General features: G+C 45.9%; 1 protein-coding gene across 2 annotated transcripts; it reads right to left on the bottom strand.

Moving 5' to 3' along the window:
- Positions 1-5,331: 5,331 nt before the first annotated feature.
- LOC139384074 (RNA polymerase II associated protein 1) lies at positions 5,332-17,438 on the bottom strand. 2 transcript variants are annotated; one of them, XM_071128709.1, is made up of 24 exons: positions 17,228-17,438; positions 16,545-16,719; positions 16,083-16,231; positions 15,888-15,980; positions 15,549-15,732; positions 15,173-15,337; positions 14,862-15,077; positions 14,165-14,280; positions 13,967-14,065; positions 13,780-13,881; positions 13,530-13,697; positions 13,254-13,433; positions 12,958-13,092; positions 12,659-12,829; positions 12,313-12,470; positions 11,347-11,517; positions 11,010-11,205; positions 9,869-9,978; positions 9,477-9,672; positions 9,103-9,240; positions 8,228-8,370; positions 6,257-7,028; positions 5,790-6,059; positions 5,332-5,665 (listed from the first exon to the last, which is right to left on the bottom strand). In XM_071128709.1, the coding sequence occupies exons 2-24, from the start codon at positions 16,714-16,716 to the stop codon at positions 5,516-5,518; spliced, it is 4,254 nt and encodes a 1,417-aa protein (XP_070984810.1). In that variant the 5' UTR covers positions 16,717-16,719; positions 17,228-17,438; the 3' UTR covers positions 5,332-5,515. The 2 variants fall into 2 exon arrangements, with proteins under 2 accessions (XP_070984810.1, XP_070984811.1); XM_071128710.1 differs by having other exon boundaries at positions 16,545-16,738; positions 17,228-17,344.
- Positions 17,439-18,359: the final 921 nt, after the last annotated feature.

The following is an 18,359-nucleotide window of genomic DNA, read 5'->3' as shown; positions in this document are numbered from 1 at the left end:
AAATACAGAAAATCAAATGTTTGACTGCACTGGGCCTTTAATACATTTCCAGTGCTCTTGGCACCATATGTTTTTAATTTGCATTCATTGGAAGTATGCCCCCTTTTCCTACAGAAGCAACAGCAACTCTTCAGAATGTGTTTCTACTCTATAGCAACTGCTGCACAAAATCATAAATTGCTGAGCATTTAAAAGAATTCTACCTGAAATTGCAAGGTGTGTGGTGGGTTGGAAAAAGTTGCCTGTGAGATATAAGCCTAATGCCATCCCACCCTAATTCCTGATTTCAGTAGAAATTCTTGACAGACTAAACTTCCTCTAAATTAGTTTGCTTAACATCTAAGTAACCTTCTGGAATGAACTGTTACCAAGTGCTGGAGACTGAGGTTAATGGTCCATATTCAGGTTCCTGGAAGAAACACGGGACAAATCGGGTGAGACTCATTTCTGACGGAATGTTACAACAGCAGTGTGCTTAAGCTCTGTGTCTAGAGACATGTCTGTAGTCTGTCACAACAGGAACTCTGTCAGACTCTCTATAACATGAGCAGCAGGAAGGAGAGAAAAAAATGTGTTTAATAAAGAACACGTCTGTGAATTTAGCCTAATTTTCATAACACATCCTCAGAGAGAAATAATTGAATCCATGATGGTGACCAGTCTAATGGTGTCCAGAAAGAGAAACAATTTATCTTGTTGATGCTTAAATCATAGTGCCTTTGAGAGCATAGCTTGTGATATTCAATCTGGACTTATTTTGAAGGTGTTTTGTGGCCAACACATTACAACTTTGATTTCCCCAGAGACACATTTTTTCAATTACATCAACTAATCAAATGACCATCTTAAACAATGACATGTTGTGCAAATGCTCTGTAAAATATAAGGAGATGATTGTGGGAAACACATATAGTATATCATACCAGGCATTTGACCAAGGAAACAAATCAGGTGTGAAATTGTCTCTTTGCACATTAGGTCTTGGAAGCCATGTCATTAATTTTTTTGTACCACAGCGATAATGAACCTGGCGTCATCTTAGGTTTGTACTATACATGGCTTGCTTTTATATGAGAAACCAGTGTGAAACCTTAGGGCACCCTGCTTGAGTAACAATGCAGACCAGATGTGGAGGGGACCATGTGACCAGTATTGAACAAGGCGACAGGAGGGTCAATTGACTTCCTATACTGGCAAACCCCAAAGACAAGAATTCCTGAGGGAGCAAACAAGAACACCAACGAACCAAACAATGACTGGTCTTCTTTCGGAAAGACCCACTGGGCACAGACGTCAATTCAACGTCTATTCCACATTGGTTCAAAGTAATTTAATTGAAATGACGCGGAAACAACGTGTGTGCGCCCAGTGGGGAGTTCCTTACAAACAGAGATAAAGATGAGAGAGAGAGAGAGACAAGAGAAAGAGAGACACAGGGAGATAATTGAATGCGATCCACCAAGGCACCAGTCTGACATCATCTATGTACATGTTGAGTGTGAAAACCTGCACTGCAAACAATCACAGCCAAATCAAACTGTATGAATAATTGAAAGAGAAGAGACTGGGAACGAAACAGAGATTCTCATAGACTGTTCATTGAGTGGTGTACAACAAATATGAATGGAACTCTATTGGGAACATATGGTAGGAAGGATGGAGGTGAGACGTTTAGACAAATAAGGACAGAAGGGAAACGTTCTCATACAGTGCATTTGAAAAGTATTCAGATCCTTCCCTTTTTCCACATTATGTTACATCACAACCTTATTCTCAAATTATTTAATTATTTTATACAGATACAGTGGGGCAAAAAAGTATTTAGTCAGCCACCAATTGCAAGTTCTCCCACTTAAAAAGATGAGGCCTGTAATTTTGTAGGATTTTTAATGACTTTATTTGCAAATTATGGTGGAAAATAAGTATTTGGTCAATAACAAAAGTTTCTCAATACGTTGTTATATACCCTTTGTTGGCAATGACAGAGGTCAAATGTTTTCTGTAAGTCTTCACAAGGTTTTCACACACTGTTGCTGGTATTTTGGCCCATTCCTCCATGCAGATCTCCTCTAGAGCAGTGATGTTTTGGGGCTGTTGCTGGGCAACACAGACTTTCAACTCCGGTTGAGATCTGGAGACTGGCTAGGCCACTCCAGGACCTTGAAATGCTTCTTACGAAGCCACTCCTTCGTTGCCCGGGCGGTGTGTCTGGGATCATTGTCATGCTGAAAGACCCAGCCACGTTTCATCTTCAATGCCCTTGCTGATGGAAGGAGGTTTTCACTCAAAATCTCACGATACATGGCCCATTCATTCTTTCCTTTACACGGATCAGTCGTCCTGGTCCCTTTGCAGAAAAACAGCCCCAAAGCATGATGTTTCCACCCCCATGCTTCACAGTAGGTATGGTGTTCTTTGGATGCAACTCAGCATTCTTTGTCCTCCAAACACGACGAGTTGAGTTTTTACCAAAAAGTTATATTTTGGTTTCATCTGACATTCTCCCAATCTTCTTCTGGATCATCCAAATGCTCTCTAGCAAACTTCATAGGGGCCTGGACATGTACTGGCTTAAGCAGGGGGACACATATGGCACTGCAGGATTTGAGTCCCTGGCGGCGTAGTGTGTTACTGATGGTAGGCATTGTTACTTTGGTCCCAGCTCTCTGCAGGTCATTCACTAGGTCCCCCCGTGTGGTTCTGGGATTTTTGCTTACCGTTCTTGTGATCATTTTGACCCCACGGGGTGAGATCTTGCGTGGAGCCTCAGATCGAGGGAGATTATCAGTGGTCTTGTATGTCTTCCATTTCCGAATAATTGCTCCCACAGTTGATTTCTTAATACCAAGTGGCTTACCTATTGCAGATTCAGTCTTCCCAGTCTGGTGCAGGTCTACAATTTTGTTTCTGGTGTCCTTTTGACAGCTCTCTGGTCTTGGCCATAGTGGAGTTTGGAGTGTGACTGTTTGAGGTTGTGGACAGGTGTCTTTTATACTGATAACAAGTTCAAACAGGTGCCATTAATACAGGTAACGAGTGGAGGACAGAGGAGCCTCTTAAAGAAGAAGTTACAGGTCTGTGAGAGCCAGAAATCTTGCTTGTTTGTAGGTGACCAAATACTTATTTTCCACCATAATTTGCAAATAAATTCATTAAAAATCCTACAATGTGATTTTCTGGATTTTTTTCTCATTTTGCCTGTCATAGTTGAAGTGTACCTATGATGAAAATTACAGGCCTCTCTCATCTTTTTAAGTGGGAGAACATGCACAATTGGTGTCTCTGACTAAATACTTTTTTGCCCCATTGTATATACAGATATACAGATCTGGGGAAGGGTACCAAAACATTTCTGAAGCATTGAAGGTCCCCAAGAACACAGTGGCCTCCATCATTCTTAAGTGGAAGAAGTTTGGAACCACCAAGACTTTTCCTAGAGTTGGCCGCCCGGCCAAACTAAGATATCGGGGGAGAAGGGTCTTGGTCAGGGAGTGACCAAGAACCCGATGGTCACTCTGACAGAGCTCCAGAGTTCCTCTGTGGAAATGGGAGAACCTTCCAGAAAGAGAAGCATCTCCGCAGCACACCACAAATCAGGCCTTTATGGTAGCCACTCCAGTAAAAGGCAAGACAGCCCACTTGGAGTTTGCCAAAAGGCACCTAAAGGACTCTCAGACCATGCGAAACAAGATTATCTGGTCTGATGAAACCAAGATTGAACTGTTTGGCCTGAATGCCAAGCATCACACCTGGAGGAAACCTGGCACCATCAGTACAGTGAAACATGGTGGTGTCAGGGTCATGATGTGGGGATGTTTTTCAGCGGCAGGGACTGGAAGATCAGTCAGGATCGAATGAAAGATAAACGGAGCAAAGTACAGAGAGATCCTTGATGAAAACCTGCTTCAGAGTACTCAGGACCTCAGACTGGGGTTAAGGTTAAACTTCCAAGAGGACAACGACCCTAAGCACACAGCCAAGACAACACAGGAGTGGCTTCGGGACAAGTCTCTGAATGTCCTTGAGTGGCCCAGCCAGAGCCCGGACATGAACCTGATCGAACATCTCTGGAGAGATCTGAAAATAGCTGTGCTGTGACACGCCCCATCCAACCTGACAGAGCTTGAGATGGTCTGCAGAGAAGAATGGGAGAAACTCCCCAAATGCGGTTGTGCTAGCTTGTAGCATCCTACCCAAGAAGATTTGAGGCTGTAATTGTTGCCAAAGATGCTTTAACAAAGTACTGAGTAAAGGGTCTGAAATTCTGTGAATGTGATCTGTTTTTATTTGTAATACATTTGCAAACATTTCTAAAACATCTGTTTTTGCTTTGTCATTATGGGGTATTTTGTGTAGATTGATGAGGGAAAAAAATAAGGCTGTAATGAAACAAAATGTGGGAAAAGGTCAAGAGGACTGAATACTTTCCAAATGCACTGTGTCTTATGGATCAGGCAAGTGGCAGTTTTTAAATCAAACTTTAGTCTGAACAAGCATAACAGGGAAGAGACAAACATCCCTTTGTTTGATATTGCTTGTGGGCATTTTCAAAATTAGATTTTACACAGGCACTAGTTAAGTAGCTTCAACGGAAAAGTAACAGGGGCCACACTGGTGAAAGTAAGTGGAAATTCACACAGTAAGCATTATTTGGTAACCCTGTATAAAGTAACCCACCCAAACTTGCACTACAACAATATAGCCGGCTTCATCAAGAAAATGTTTCCTGTCAACAAAGGCATATGAATAATCTCAAGAAGCTGTATTTGTAAAGTGGAATATGTCCCCCGGTATTAAAAAAAGCATCTGAATCCAACTTCTGTCTGAACAGCACCATATTCCTTGAGTTAGACACTAAGCTGCCATTAGACCACACACTTTACGCGTATATGGTGTGGTTCGGACAAAAATTGGATTGAGAAGTTTATTTGATAGCAAGGGTCATTTCACTTTATTGCTGGTAAGTAGAGTTCATAGAGATTATACAAATGCCTTCGTTGACAGGATTTTTGTTGTTGACGTAGTCGGCTATATTGTGGTAGGGTTATTCTCGGTCATGACCCACCAGAACGATTCACAACTCAGGGAGTCCAACCAATACACAGACTCCCGATGTTGTGTCCGTAAGCTATGCCGCAGGTAGCCTAGCGGTTGAGAGCGTTAGGGTCACTGGTTCAAATCCCCGAGCCAACTAGGTGAAAAATCTGACGATGTGCCCTTGAGCCAAAGAGCTTAAATCGAATTGCTCCTGTAACTCGCTCTGGCTAAGAGCGTCTGCTAAATGACTCAAATGTAATAAAAGGCTAATTAACTTCTCCAACAGTGCTGAAGTTACATATACATACAAAAGCATCTTTATTCAAAATACAGACGCAGTTTTGACAGACAATTCCAGGCACCTTTACAGCACTCCTTACACACTGTTTCCAGTAAAGCCCTCTTGGACCTGGTACCCTTGGCATGACTACGGTGCTCCAAATGAGAGCCACGATCTGTTCCCCCTTCCTCTCTGTCCTCATTCCCCCTTGCTATCGCTCGTCCCCTGGGTCCCCAGAACACTCTCCAGCCTGCGTTGCCGGATGGGAGGCAGCTGGTCGTAAGTGTTGAAGCCCAGCTCAGCGTCTTTCTGGGGCAGCCTAAACAGCAGCAGGTGGCTCCTCAACACCTAGATAGGATAGGACAGATGTTAGGGGAGAGGAGGAATGGCAGGAGGATAAGAAGGCTGTGGGGAAGGAGTCAGGAGCAGTGGAGAGATGGAAGACCCCGGGGGAAGGTGAGTGAGTGTGTACCTCATCAGTCAGGTAGTGAGTCTTCCTCAGGAGGCTGCGACGGGCTGTTTCCACCTGCTGGTCCACACCCTGGGCCTGTGACGTGCTCTGTACCTGTGACGCTGCGTCCTGGGAGAAGATGAAGGTGTTAAGGTGGGACAGAGCCACCACGTAGAGCACAGGACACCAGCACAGCCTCAGTGTCCCTGTCACCAGCGCCCGGAAGTAGAGGCGCAGCAGAGGGAGAGAGTCCTCCGGGGGTGACGTGAACCTCTCCATAGGGATGGCCAACTAGGAAGAACACAGAGAGAGGGGCTCATTTAGCCTCTCTTTATGTCACATGTTTTAGACACATTGTCAAATGGCACAACGTTTCAGCAAGTGACAAGAGCCCCAAGACCTCCATCTACTGGCTGTCTACACAATAATGTACCCTGTGCTCTCTACCGCAACATTCAATCCAGTGTGTTAACCAGCCTCCCGCTCACCTGTTCCAGAGTTACCCCTAGGGAGCGCAGCAGGCCCACGTGCTCCCCAAACAGAGTCAGCCTCATGGTGACACTGAAGCGCCTCTGCAGAGGCAGGAGGATGACGCAGCCAAACAGGGGGTCCCCGAATGACACCGCCTCAAACTGCCCCACCAGGGCAGAATAGAGGTCATTGAAGGAGGCCAGGCCTGTAGGAGGGGAGTTGAGGTCCAGAGCCTCCAGCTGAGAGGGCCTGGTGAGCAGCCTGAAGAGAGCCCAGGTCAGCCTCTGGACAGGCATCTCCATGAAAAGATCACTGGAGCACAGGAAGATACAAGCCAGACGGGCCAGCTTGGCTACAGGCAGTACCACCCTGAGGGCATCCTCCCTCCAGACCTCCAGCAGCAGCAGCCACTGCAGGCAGTGTGTGACCGACTGCACTGCCCCCGCAGGGAGCGACTCCACCTGCAGGCCCCCTCCGTCCGGTGCACCCGCCCGCTCGTACAGGCTGACGAGTGGCAGGAAGGGCCAATCGGAGGGGAGGAAGGGTCCAGAAAGTTCTGGGAGGAGCTGGGTATTGAGCCAGGGCGTTCTGCCCAAGTGGAAGTCCCTGGAGGAGAGGACAGAGGGCTCCATGTGGGCCAGGTGGGAGAGGTAGCAGCCCCGGACAGAGGGCAGCTGGACACAGGCTTCCCTCAGCAGAGGACCCAGGGTCTGGAGGGGAGGGGAGGAGCGCTCCTGGACCCGCAGCTCAGACATCTCTGCAGCCTCAGGCCCACCAATCTGACCCTCTCTGGAAGACAGGGAGAATGGAATAGTTGAGCTATACATCACTGAGTTCAAATACAATAGGTCCTTTACAAAAAGACTAATGAGGCAGGTTGGCAGTGGCATCAGAGGAATACCAGCTATGGAGCAGTGATCTAACTTAAAGTGAAAAGGTCAGGATATAGCTCCGGAGGCTACTATTTGGTGCAACCTCGATATAATGCGAGATGGCTTAGCTTAATATCCTGTTGGAAAGGATCTATAGTCATAGTCCTCTCACTCAACACCGACAAAACACAAAAGAGATTGCCATGTGTTCTAAATAGCCCATCTGCATAGCAGACCTGGGTTCAATAGTAGGTATAATTATTTAGTAGGTATATTTATTTTCTATCATATACTTGAGCTGGGTTGAAACACTGTTTGAACCCAGGTCTATACATAACGCAGAAAAGTCCCACCCCGAGGAAAAAAAAAAAACAGTGCACTTTATGTGGACTTGAGATCAAAGCCCTTAGTCATGACCTTTTGAAAACCTGCTTCACATTTATTTCTAAAACAAATTAGATCCAGACAATGGAAATGTAAAAACAAAACAGAATGTCAGAATTTGTTTAAAGAAGAAAAAAAGTGTGTGCTTAGCAGAACAGATGCTGTGTAAACATAAACCACTCTATTGCACATGGTGCACAATGCCCACGGGCAGCCCACCCCTGCCATATACTACATACATTTGCAATGAATCAACAAATTTGGGCATACGTTTAATGCACTGCAAACCACCCTGGCTGAAGTTCATCTCCTCTTTCAACAACAATGTATCTTCTGGCCCTGCACCTCAACACAACAAATATTTCACTACATTGGAATTCCAGAGTTTAAGTTCTGTTTTATGAAACTTAATTGGATAACTCCTTTTGGGTTGGCAATGCTGCTGTGAGGAGAGGCCACCATGTATGTACATTTGCCCCGGGGAACCTTCCTAATTCCATAGACAACACTCGTGAGAGCATTCGCTTTCAACAGAACTTGGTAAAAAGAAAGTGAGAGAACCTGATTACCTTGTCATATATCATGTCTGTATGAAATGTGATAATTGTTTGAAAAAAAGGAATTCTTTAAAAAGAAGCTTCATTGCCTCTGGGAAGACTTCTACCTCTAGTCTAATGGCTTCGAAACCTATGACCTATTGAGTACTGGAGACAGTATCACTAAAAGACTCACGGTATGAAGTCTTTGTTGAAGACCATGGTGGCCATGAGTTCATGGGCCAGGTATTCACTGCCAGGTAATAGCCAGGGAAGCATTACCAGAGACACGTGGTGAAACAGGGCAGCATGCTTGGCCACCTCTGGGTCAGTTGGAACCTGGAAGCATTGAGTACAAAAAGGTAACTCATCCAAAATGTCCAAATCACACATGGCAAACTGTATCTGAAATATTTAACGGAGGAACTTGTCAAGTGACAACAAGCGGAGACACAAGATGTACATATGCACCTCTTAACAGAATCACTGGTCTGAGATACAAAGTGACTCAATGACAACATCAGATGTACATATGCACCTCTTAACAGAATCACTGGTCTGACATACAAAGTGACTCAATGACAACATCAGATGTACATATGCACCTCTTAACAGAATCACTGGTCTGACATACAAAGTGACTCAATGACAACATCAGATGTACATATGCACCTCTTAACAGAATCACTGGTCTGACATACAAAGTGACTCAATGACAACATCAGATGTACATATGCACCTCTTAACAGAATCACTGGTCTGACATACAAAGTGACTCAATGACAACACAAGATGTACATATGCACCTCTTAACAGAATCACTGGTCTGACATACAAAGTGACTCAATGACAACACAAGATGAGCCTACTGGGCGATGGTAAACAGCATGACCCCGAATGACTATATGGGTACCAGTCTGTTTGGCTAACATTCCACTCCTTGTACCCGGGTCAAATGCCAAAGGTGATGTTTAACATGGCAGGAGTGGAAAGGAGTGGAATGATAGCTAAACAGACTGGTACCCAGACTAGCCTAAGACTGAGTGATGGAAGTTGGGCTCTATACACTACCAGTCTACAGGCCAGCCTCAGCAGCAGGTAGAGCAGGTGGTGTTCATGACGCAGGACCCAATGAGAAAGGGTAGGCTTGGCTTGGCCACAGCCACGCAGGTATCCTAGCACAGCCTCAAAGAGAAGGAGGGAGCTGAACTGAACAGAGACAGAGAGAACATAGGAGAGAGATTAGTCCTAGGCCCACTAGCCCACTGTAAGGTAAGAAGACAAAGACATGAATGTGAATTGTTTCCTACACATCTCCGAATCAACCACTAGATGGTGACAGATATCCATTCCGATCCACGCAGAACACCACCAAACGCTTGTGGTTTACACCGGACAGATAAAAGTCACATTTAGAGAGTAACTACAGCTTCATAAGGACGTACTTTGCGGACCAGGCCTCTGTGGATGCTGGTGAGGGTGTCCAGGAGGTAGCACAGGGAGGTAATGAGGGGGAAGGGGGAGTTGGGTCCAGGCAGACCCCCAGCAGACGTCCACCCGGCGCAGTGCAGACCAGGCAGACTGGGGATGGTCTCAGGGGCGGGGCAGCAGGACTGAGGGTTACACACTGCCGAACTACACCTGAGAACACGACACAGATAGATCACAACAGAGAGACGACACACTCCCAGAGTATCATCCTACAGCACTGGATCAGGGGCCAGACAGAAAATGCATTAACCACACAGAAAGAGCAACATCCCCTCCATTAAGCTCTGCAGTAAGGGAGTAAATCACCACAGATGTAGCCCTATGCTTCTAAGTAGATGGGACTCACTTGAGGTTGTTAATCAGGCTGTGAACAGCCTCGTGGGACAGCAGAGGGAGAAGAACCTCTGAGGTCAGCATCTCCAGCTCCTGCAGACACTCCACTGGATTGAACGAGCTCTGAAAGGGTTGGCACACCAGATTAGAGACGATGAGTAAAAGCAATGATCTGGCCAATGATTTTTCTCTATTTTTGCTGTAGACTTGCTTGTGTGTTTTGGATCATTGTCTTGCCGCATGACCCAGCTTCGCTTCAGCACATGAATGGATGGCCTGACATTCCCTGATGCATAGCAGTTTCTTTAATGATGGCAACTCGTCCAAGTCCTGAGGCAGCAACTTATTCTTGACCGTTGGTATGAGGTTCTTACTGTGGAATGCAGTGTTTGGTTTTTCGGCAGACAACAGACACGTCGTCCAAAAAGTAGACTTAAGTTTGCCAAAAAGCACCTGGAAGCACCTTTCTGTTCTGTATCAGAGACTTCTAAAAGGGGAATGTCAGGCCATCCATCCGTGTGCTGAAGCACAGCTGGGTCATGCAGCAAGACAATAATCTAAAACAAACAAGCATGTCTATATCAGAATGGCCGAAAAGCAAGACATTTCACGTTTTTGAATGGCCTAGTCAAAGTCCAGACCTAAATCCGATTGAGATGTGGCAGAACCTGAAACGAGCAGTTCATGCTTGAAAGCCCACAAATGTTTCCAAGTTAAAGCAGTTCTGCGTGGAAGAGATGGACAAAATTCCTCCACAGCGATGTGAGAGACTGATTGACAACTACAGGAAGCGTTTGGTTGCAGTAATTGCAGCTCAAGGTGGGACAACCGGTTATTGAGTGTAAAGGGGGCAATTACTTTCTCACAGGGGAATTGGGTATTGCATAACTTTGTTTATTAAATAAATGAAATAAGTATCAAATGTGTTATTTGTTCACTCAGGATCCCTTTACTATTAGGTTTTGGTTGAAGATCTGAAAACAGAACATCAGACAGGGGGCAAATATTTTAACCACAGCACTGTAGTGGAAGCTTATTTCCAATCTGTACTGATGAAGGACGACGAGGACAGGCAGTTAGGACTATTTAGATACAATTCTGGTCTGATCTTTTAATTCCCTTGTTGAGTACTGCTATAGTTTTTATACAGTCACCTGGATGGAGAGCTGGGAGTAGAAGGCCCCCATGTAGACAAGGTAGGCCGGCACCAGTCTCAGGGTGCTCTCCCTCTGGACTGGCTCCCCCAGGGTTCTCACACAGCCCTTCAGCAGCCCCAGCACTGTGGGCTGCAGACCTGTCACATGACCCCACGTCACCGGGGGTGGGGGAGGACACTCGTCCCCCTGGGAACTGTAGTGAAAGTAGAGGTTTGCCACTGTTGAATCCAATGGCTATCAATACAAAGCAGCACATCATGGAGTCACATGAAACACGTCAAAGCTGCAGGAGTGAACATAGTTAGAAGTGGTAGAGATCCAGAGTGTGTGTTACCTGACCAGGCCAGCCTGCAGCTCCTGATGGCAGCCGGCGGTGTGTGTGACCTGTGTGAGCAGAGTGAGGAGGGCCTGGAGCCTGTGGAGCTCCAGGGGCAACAGGGGCTCTGAGGGGCGCCAGGGCCGGTGGGCAGACTGCAATACTCTCACCAGGATGGGGTACAGGTCCCTGGTAATGGTAGAGGGAAGAAGATGTGCTGCTGTACTATTCACCCTGAGGGACAGACTTGTTTTTGACGCAGCTTTTCCTGCCATGTATAATCTAACACCAAGCAATTATACCCATCTGATCTGGGTTGTCTGTGGTATTAAGCAATACCTTTGAACATGAAATTAGGAGGAATACTATTTTTTTAACACAGCGTGTCCAGATAGATTATTACGGCCCCACCATCCCCCAGGAGCCTAGAGATAGACACTGAGTGTACAAAACATTAGGGACCTTTGCTCTTTCCATGACATAAACTGACCAGGTGAAAGCTATGATCCTTTATCGATGTCACTTGTTAAATCCACTTCCAGTAGTGTAGATGAAGGGGAGGAGACAGGTCAAAGAAAGACGTTTAAGCCTTGAGACATGGATTGTGTATGTGTGCCATTCAGAGGGTGAATAGGCAAGACAAAATATTTCAGTACCTTTGAACAGGGTATGGTAGTAATTACCGGTTTGTGTGTGTCAAGAACTGCAACGCCGCTGTTTTCTTTTACGTTCCAACAGTTTCCTGTGTGTATCAAGAATGGTCCACCACTTAAAAGGACAACCAGCCCAACTTGACACAATTGTGGGAAGCATTGGAGTCAACATGGGCCAGAATCCCTGTAGAACACTTTCGACACCATGAGTTCATGCCCTGACGAATTGAGGCTGTTCTAAGGGGGTGCAACTCAATATTAGGAAGGTGTTCCTAATGTCTTGTACAGTCCGTGTAGGTGATGTTTGAAGGTTTGAAGAACAGTGACTCACGTGTACAGGTTACAGGCCTGTCCGTAGCTGGCTGCAACGGCCCACAGCCGGTAGGCCTCAGTGCTGACCCTCAAGGCCTCCTCTGGCTCCAGCAGCAGCTCGCTGGGCTCTGGGGCAAGCAGACGAGACAGACGCTCCCGCGCACCTAGAGAGTTCAGCTGGGGAACACAGTCAGGGTGACTTCATTCTACAAGTCTATTAGACAAGATCATATATCACATCAAGATCATAAAACACTTATGCATCACTCCATCATATTGAAGTTACCCAACAGAAGAAGGCTAAGTGTAGCATTACTACATGAGGTAAGCTGGCAGTTGGGTTTGAAAACTCTCTCCAAACTTACCAGCCTGGCACAGGCGTGCCTGCCAGTGGTGGCCAGGACGCGTAGCAGCTTCATGGCATTGGCCACGGGCAGTCCGTATGTAGACTGGAGCGTGGGTGAGGCAGGCACTGTCCAGGAGCAGGGCAGGAACTCTGACATAACAGTCTCCATCAGACGAGGGCAGTCCAAGACCTGCAGTGACAGTCCAGATAGTAGTCATACTACAAATGTTAACTCATGTCAAGAGGCTTATAGCTAATAAAACCAGAGAGTGGCAGAGATATGCCAGAGGGCATTGTGGGCAGTGTAGTTGATGTTACATGAGTGGCTGCAGAGGAGGAGTGTCTGGCGATTCGGATCAGGACTCCCAGCACGTCCTGGACCACCCTGGGTGACGGGCGGATCACCTCAAGGATGTAGCGGAGCCTAGGAAGCAGCTTCATCCTCAGTAAACCCTGAGACAGAGAACCAATACAGCCGACATCTTTACACAATACATTTATCCCTAGCCCTACTCCACAGGGTGCAAAGACATTGAGGTGCAGAATCACAGAGCGAGCGATAGTGGAGAGATAACGGAGTGTTGGGATGATTAATCAGTCTGCTCTCTAGTCACCTTAACGACATCATTCCTGGCCACGTCATGATCAGTCTTCTTCTCTTCCTTCTCTTGAGCCGTCTCTCTCATGACCTCGGGCAGCCCCTCGTCTTCCTCATCCTCCTCTTCCTGAGCAGTGGGCAGTAGAGGAAAAGAGGCCAGCCCACGGAACCATGAGAGAGTGCTGTCCAGACAATCCTGAAACAAGACAGGGACAAAGATAAAAAAAATTATCTCACCGTGGTGCACTCTAGTGGTGATGATACAAAGTGCACTGTAAGCAAGGTCTCTTACCTCGTCGTCTGAGGACACCAGGAGGGCTCGGAGTGCGTGCACGGCGGCGGACACCACTCCCTCCACATTATCGTCCAGTGAGAAGCGCAGCAGGAAGAGAAGGCCAGCATCCAGCAGAGTGGACACCACACTGCCCCTGAGAGCGGCTGCAAACTCGCCAGCCCGCGCCTACAGGAACACCGATCTCCGATGTTAATTAAAGGAGATTCAACTGTCTTTTGATGTGATCGAACTGATTGACAGGCAGTACCTTGGTGAGGACGTGGGCCAGAGTGTTGAGTGCCAGGCGCCGCTGCTGGATCACCTGACTACGAGAGAGAAGGAAGAGCTCCTGCAGGGAGTAACCAGCCAGCTGAGGGAGACAGAGAGAAGACATCAACAGGCGTATTCTCTGGAAAAACTTCCAGGAGATGTGTGTGTTAGTGCACTATGCTGACCTCGGGCTCCTCTCCGTGGTGGTGAAGACCAAGGTGGGTGGGCAGGTCCTCTGTAGGCGGGATCAGGGTTCCGGCAAAGTCAAAGCGAGCCAGCATGGCCTGTCAGCGCAGAGACACAGTGATAGTCACTAGGTGAGACAAACACACAAGCTCCTCGCATCTCTTGACAAAGTGTTCCGTGTAAACAGTAGTTAGTACCTGCTTGGTTCCTTTCCGCCTGGGGGCAGGCAGGTCCCTGATCCATTCCAGTTTCTCTGGCTCCAGCTTGTCCATGTGCACCCACTCCTTCTGAGGCTTGACTGGCAGGTCCTCCTCTGGAGAGATACACGGTGGTAATGCATCATTAGTACGATATTTAGCACTATTTGTAAAGCACTTCATGGGCTAAATATCCAAAATGATCAAGATCTGAATCAAAACCATGTTTTGGGGTAACTCGAATGCATCTAGAGTTACTCTAGCACCTCAGTCATACATTTCTCTCCATTCAGTGTAATGGATAATAAAAGCTTGTAATGCTGGCATTGCTGTCTGAAAACAATCCAAAATACAGTAGGCACGCACTGTGGTCCAGAAACGGACAATAATTCTTCCTCCATGTTCATACAGTATGTCTTGGGCTTTCCCCCACGATCTCCATTACACAAAGTGAATCTGAATTTGGCCAGCTTCCTTCTAATCAGGCAGATTTAAATCAGTGTTCAGCCCTGGTATTCTAGTCACGGAGCTCCAAGGCGTCTTTTTTCTGCAATACGAAATGACTTGTGCAATTAGCTGAAAGGAGAGAGTAAACAGTTGGCAGACATCCAGGTGTGCTATAGGACTGACAGTGCAGAGGCAGGCTCTCTTGCTAATTCATAATGGAGTTACAGCACATTTGTATAATGTCTTCTACCTTTCATTGGCGGTTGGGGGGTTGGTTCATCCTCATCTTCCTCTCTCTCCATCTCTACCTCCAGAGGATTCTGCTCTGGCTTCTTGGCGCCTATCATGACGGTTTCTTGTAGACGCTGTTCCCCGAGTCTCTCATCCCGGGAGGTGGACGGCTGTGGGGCAGAGGCTAGCGCTCCCTGTGCCTTACGAGACCTCACAAAGTCAACAAATCTGGGATCTGAGAGGTACACAATATGATTGAAGGTTTAAAAGGCTCACATCATAGCCTTACCAAACACAGCACACAATCCTCAAATAGCAACATGTGCCTACCTAGCTGACCCAGCAGCCTTTTCTGCTCCTCCAGGATTTCGCCATTAGACATGGCCTGTAGTTTGGCCTGGTTCTCCTGGTGGATCTTCAGCATTTCTACTGTACTGTCTGACCCACCAAGTCCCTGGCCGGATACCAGCCTGGGGCCCGCCATTGCACTGAATCCTGGAAGAAAAAGAGAGACATGAGCAAGTTTTCCCAACTGAACAGTTTAGTATTGGCTGGCAAGTGGGACAGTACAAAACCAAACAGGCCATCCCATTCAGTGCGAGCCAAGTTGGGCCTTCAGAGTAGACATCAAAGTACAAATTATTGTCTGCCAGGAATACATTCTTTTCAACTTTATGAAATTAATTACTGGAACTCTGGTACTTACTGTCAAGTCTAGAGGGAGGTTGATCCATCTCCATGGTAGACTCTGGAGAGAGGTTCAGCACCTTGGGTCCAGATGTTTGACCCCTGGATTCTGGTGCAAAGTATAAAGGGGTATTTCCCTCTTTTATTCTCTGTGCTGCAATCTGTCGGGCAAAAATGCTCCTCTTTTCACCAGCAGCTGGAACCTAGTGTAACATAACATAGTTTAGAGGAATAGTTTGTGTGTGTATCCATAACTTGTGAAGCACCATTCTGGATTAATTGTACCACATATAGTATGAGGTAAATTCTGTAGTAACTGATTGATCCTCATAACAAAACTGAGCAATTGAGCTCCTACCATGCTCTCCATCTCAGGCCGGTGTAATACTTTAGGAAAAGCAAGGCCTGTGAATGCTGGTAAGGACACTGGTGTAGTGCTAGTGTCCCTTTCCTAAGGGAAGAGAAGCAAAAGTGTAGGAGTTGAGGTTGAGACACAAACAGAACTGTGTGTGGCTCTGCTGAGCAGGAGATAGATGGCGAGAGTATCACTCACAATGATCTTAGATAGAACAGCACTGATGTGCGTGTCATGTCTGTCCAACCTCTCCTCTGGGTCCTCATCCTCGAAGCGAACACGATCGACTTTGAGGCGAGACTTTTTGGGAGGTGCAGGAGTCAGAGTGGGGAGCTCATCTGGAAGATCTAAAGAAAGACATGCACAGCATCATATTATTAACAATCAGAAAACCTAATGTTGTGTTTGGGCTCCCCGCTACACACAATCAACTATCTTACAAAAAGGTGCATGACAGACTTACTATGGCTGCGTTTACAGAGACAGCCCAATTCTGATATATATATATATATATATATATATATATATATATATATATTTTACCATTCAGACCAACTCTGAAAAAGATCTGATGTAAAAGTATGTTATGTGATTGGTCAAAAGACCAATTAGTGGAAAAAAAGTTCAGCAATGGGCTGACTGTTTACACAGCCTATGAACCTTGGATTGTGACCACATCTCTCTGGTCTCCTTGAGCCCCATTGGTGTCTCCTGATCTCTTGTCCGGCCGCCGGACCACATTGACAGTGGATGGGGTCCCCGAGGCAAGAAACCTCTCCTGCTCTTCTAGGAGGTCAGCCTCCGAGTCAGTGGGCTTGGGACGCCGTATCATCCCCTTACAGATAAAGGAACATCTTAGACAAAAGGATTTGACTATCTGTAAACATAGTGGGGTATCACACAATACGGTGTATGGCTATGTATTACTTTGTTTAGGTACAGGGCTGTAATATTATACTATTACCACATCAGAAAATAACATTTTAACTAAGCTTTCAACCAATTACATTCTCATCGTCTGTCACCTAATGGTACACCATATCATGTCAACACCTCTCCTGCAATTTGAATGTTAACTAGCTTAGCTAGCTGTTCAAGAACATTGTAATTTACAGGCAAGGATCCAGCAGCTAATAAACAGAGATCGTGCCTTGAAAACCTAGCTAATAGTGATCATGACATGTTCATGATCGCAAAGTGCTTAGCTAGCTAGCCAAAGTAGCTAGTTGGCGTTAGCTTGCTGGCTAGCTACAGCCGGAGCATTCCTGCTTTATTATATGGGACCGTTGCAATGCCATACATTTTAAAACGACATGTAATTTCAATGTATTTGTTGAATTCACCTTCAGTAAGAAATCCTCTGGGTTATAATTCACAGAAAACCGTACACAACGTGAGTGCAAAACTCAAAAACATCCACTAACAAGGTGGCGGTTACTTCCTGTGAAAGTGTGACGCCCACAAATCCGACTTCAAAATAAAAGTTATTAGAAAGTCCACCATGAATGCACTAGACTAGAGTAATAATACAGCAAGAACAATGAGACAGATTTTTCACCGGATGTATAAATATGAAGCATCGGTTGCCGTTTCTGCTCACTACCAAATATGGTGATGAGAGGAAGCCCAGTGGTCGACAGTGGGAGAATATGGATTTTGGCCGACATTCTACCAATTTTCTCATCGAAGAAACATTTGATCTCAATACAGTTCTGTTTCCAAAACAAACAGTTGTTGCGAATAGAGTGGACTAAGTTTTGTAAACTTTTCCCTTTGTCAACGTTTTTAAAATTGCGTTATTTTGGAGCTGCACATGCGCACTTCAAAGTTGGCGTTCCCTAATGGAAATATATATTAGAACGCTCCAATAGGATCACGCTATCTCGTGCTTGTCTCTGCCCACCTCCTTCAAATCAAAATCAAATCACATTTTATTGGTCACATACACTTATTTCGCAGATGAAATTGTGGGTGTAGCGAAATGCTTGTGTTACTAGCCCTGACAGTGCAGTAGTATCTAGTATCCTTGCTTGTTCTGCCCAGTCATTAGATCACATTGGAAACGACAGGCTGTGGTCTATCTTGGGTTAGGTATACATTTTGGGGGGAAATAACGTTAATTTTAATTTTTATATATTAATATGATAACAGCGAATGTGGATAGGTGTGTACCTATAGCAGGCTAGGGATTTATAAATACTAGGAATAGGCTACTTTCATCGATATGATGATGAATGTAGGAATAATGATGAGGATGAATCAGTTTGTTAGGTCACAACGTAGGCTACATTAGAAGTCATACATTTATTTTCTATGGGTGTAGGATTTAGAAAAACATCTCACTTTTTTTAACGAGGCTTTCTGGCTGCAGTCGACAACTGGTGCCTAGAATTGTTCCTTGCCTACTTCATGTAAAGTGATGTGGTGATTGAACAGATGCTGATGCTGAACACGCACATCGTTGAAAGCTGTTGA

The sequence above is a fragment of the Oncorhynchus clarkii genome, chromosome 25 (assembly GCF_045791955.1).
Source record: "Oncorhynchus clarkii lewisi isolate Uvic-CL-2024 chromosome 25, UVic_Ocla_1.0, whole genome shotgun sequence".
NCBI classification, from domain to species: Eukaryota; Metazoa; Chordata; class Actinopteri; order Salmoniformes; family Salmonidae; genus Oncorhynchus; species Oncorhynchus clarkii.
Note: the sequence above shows the minus strand (reverse complement) of the source record. Positions and strands in the feature narration are given on the sequence as shown.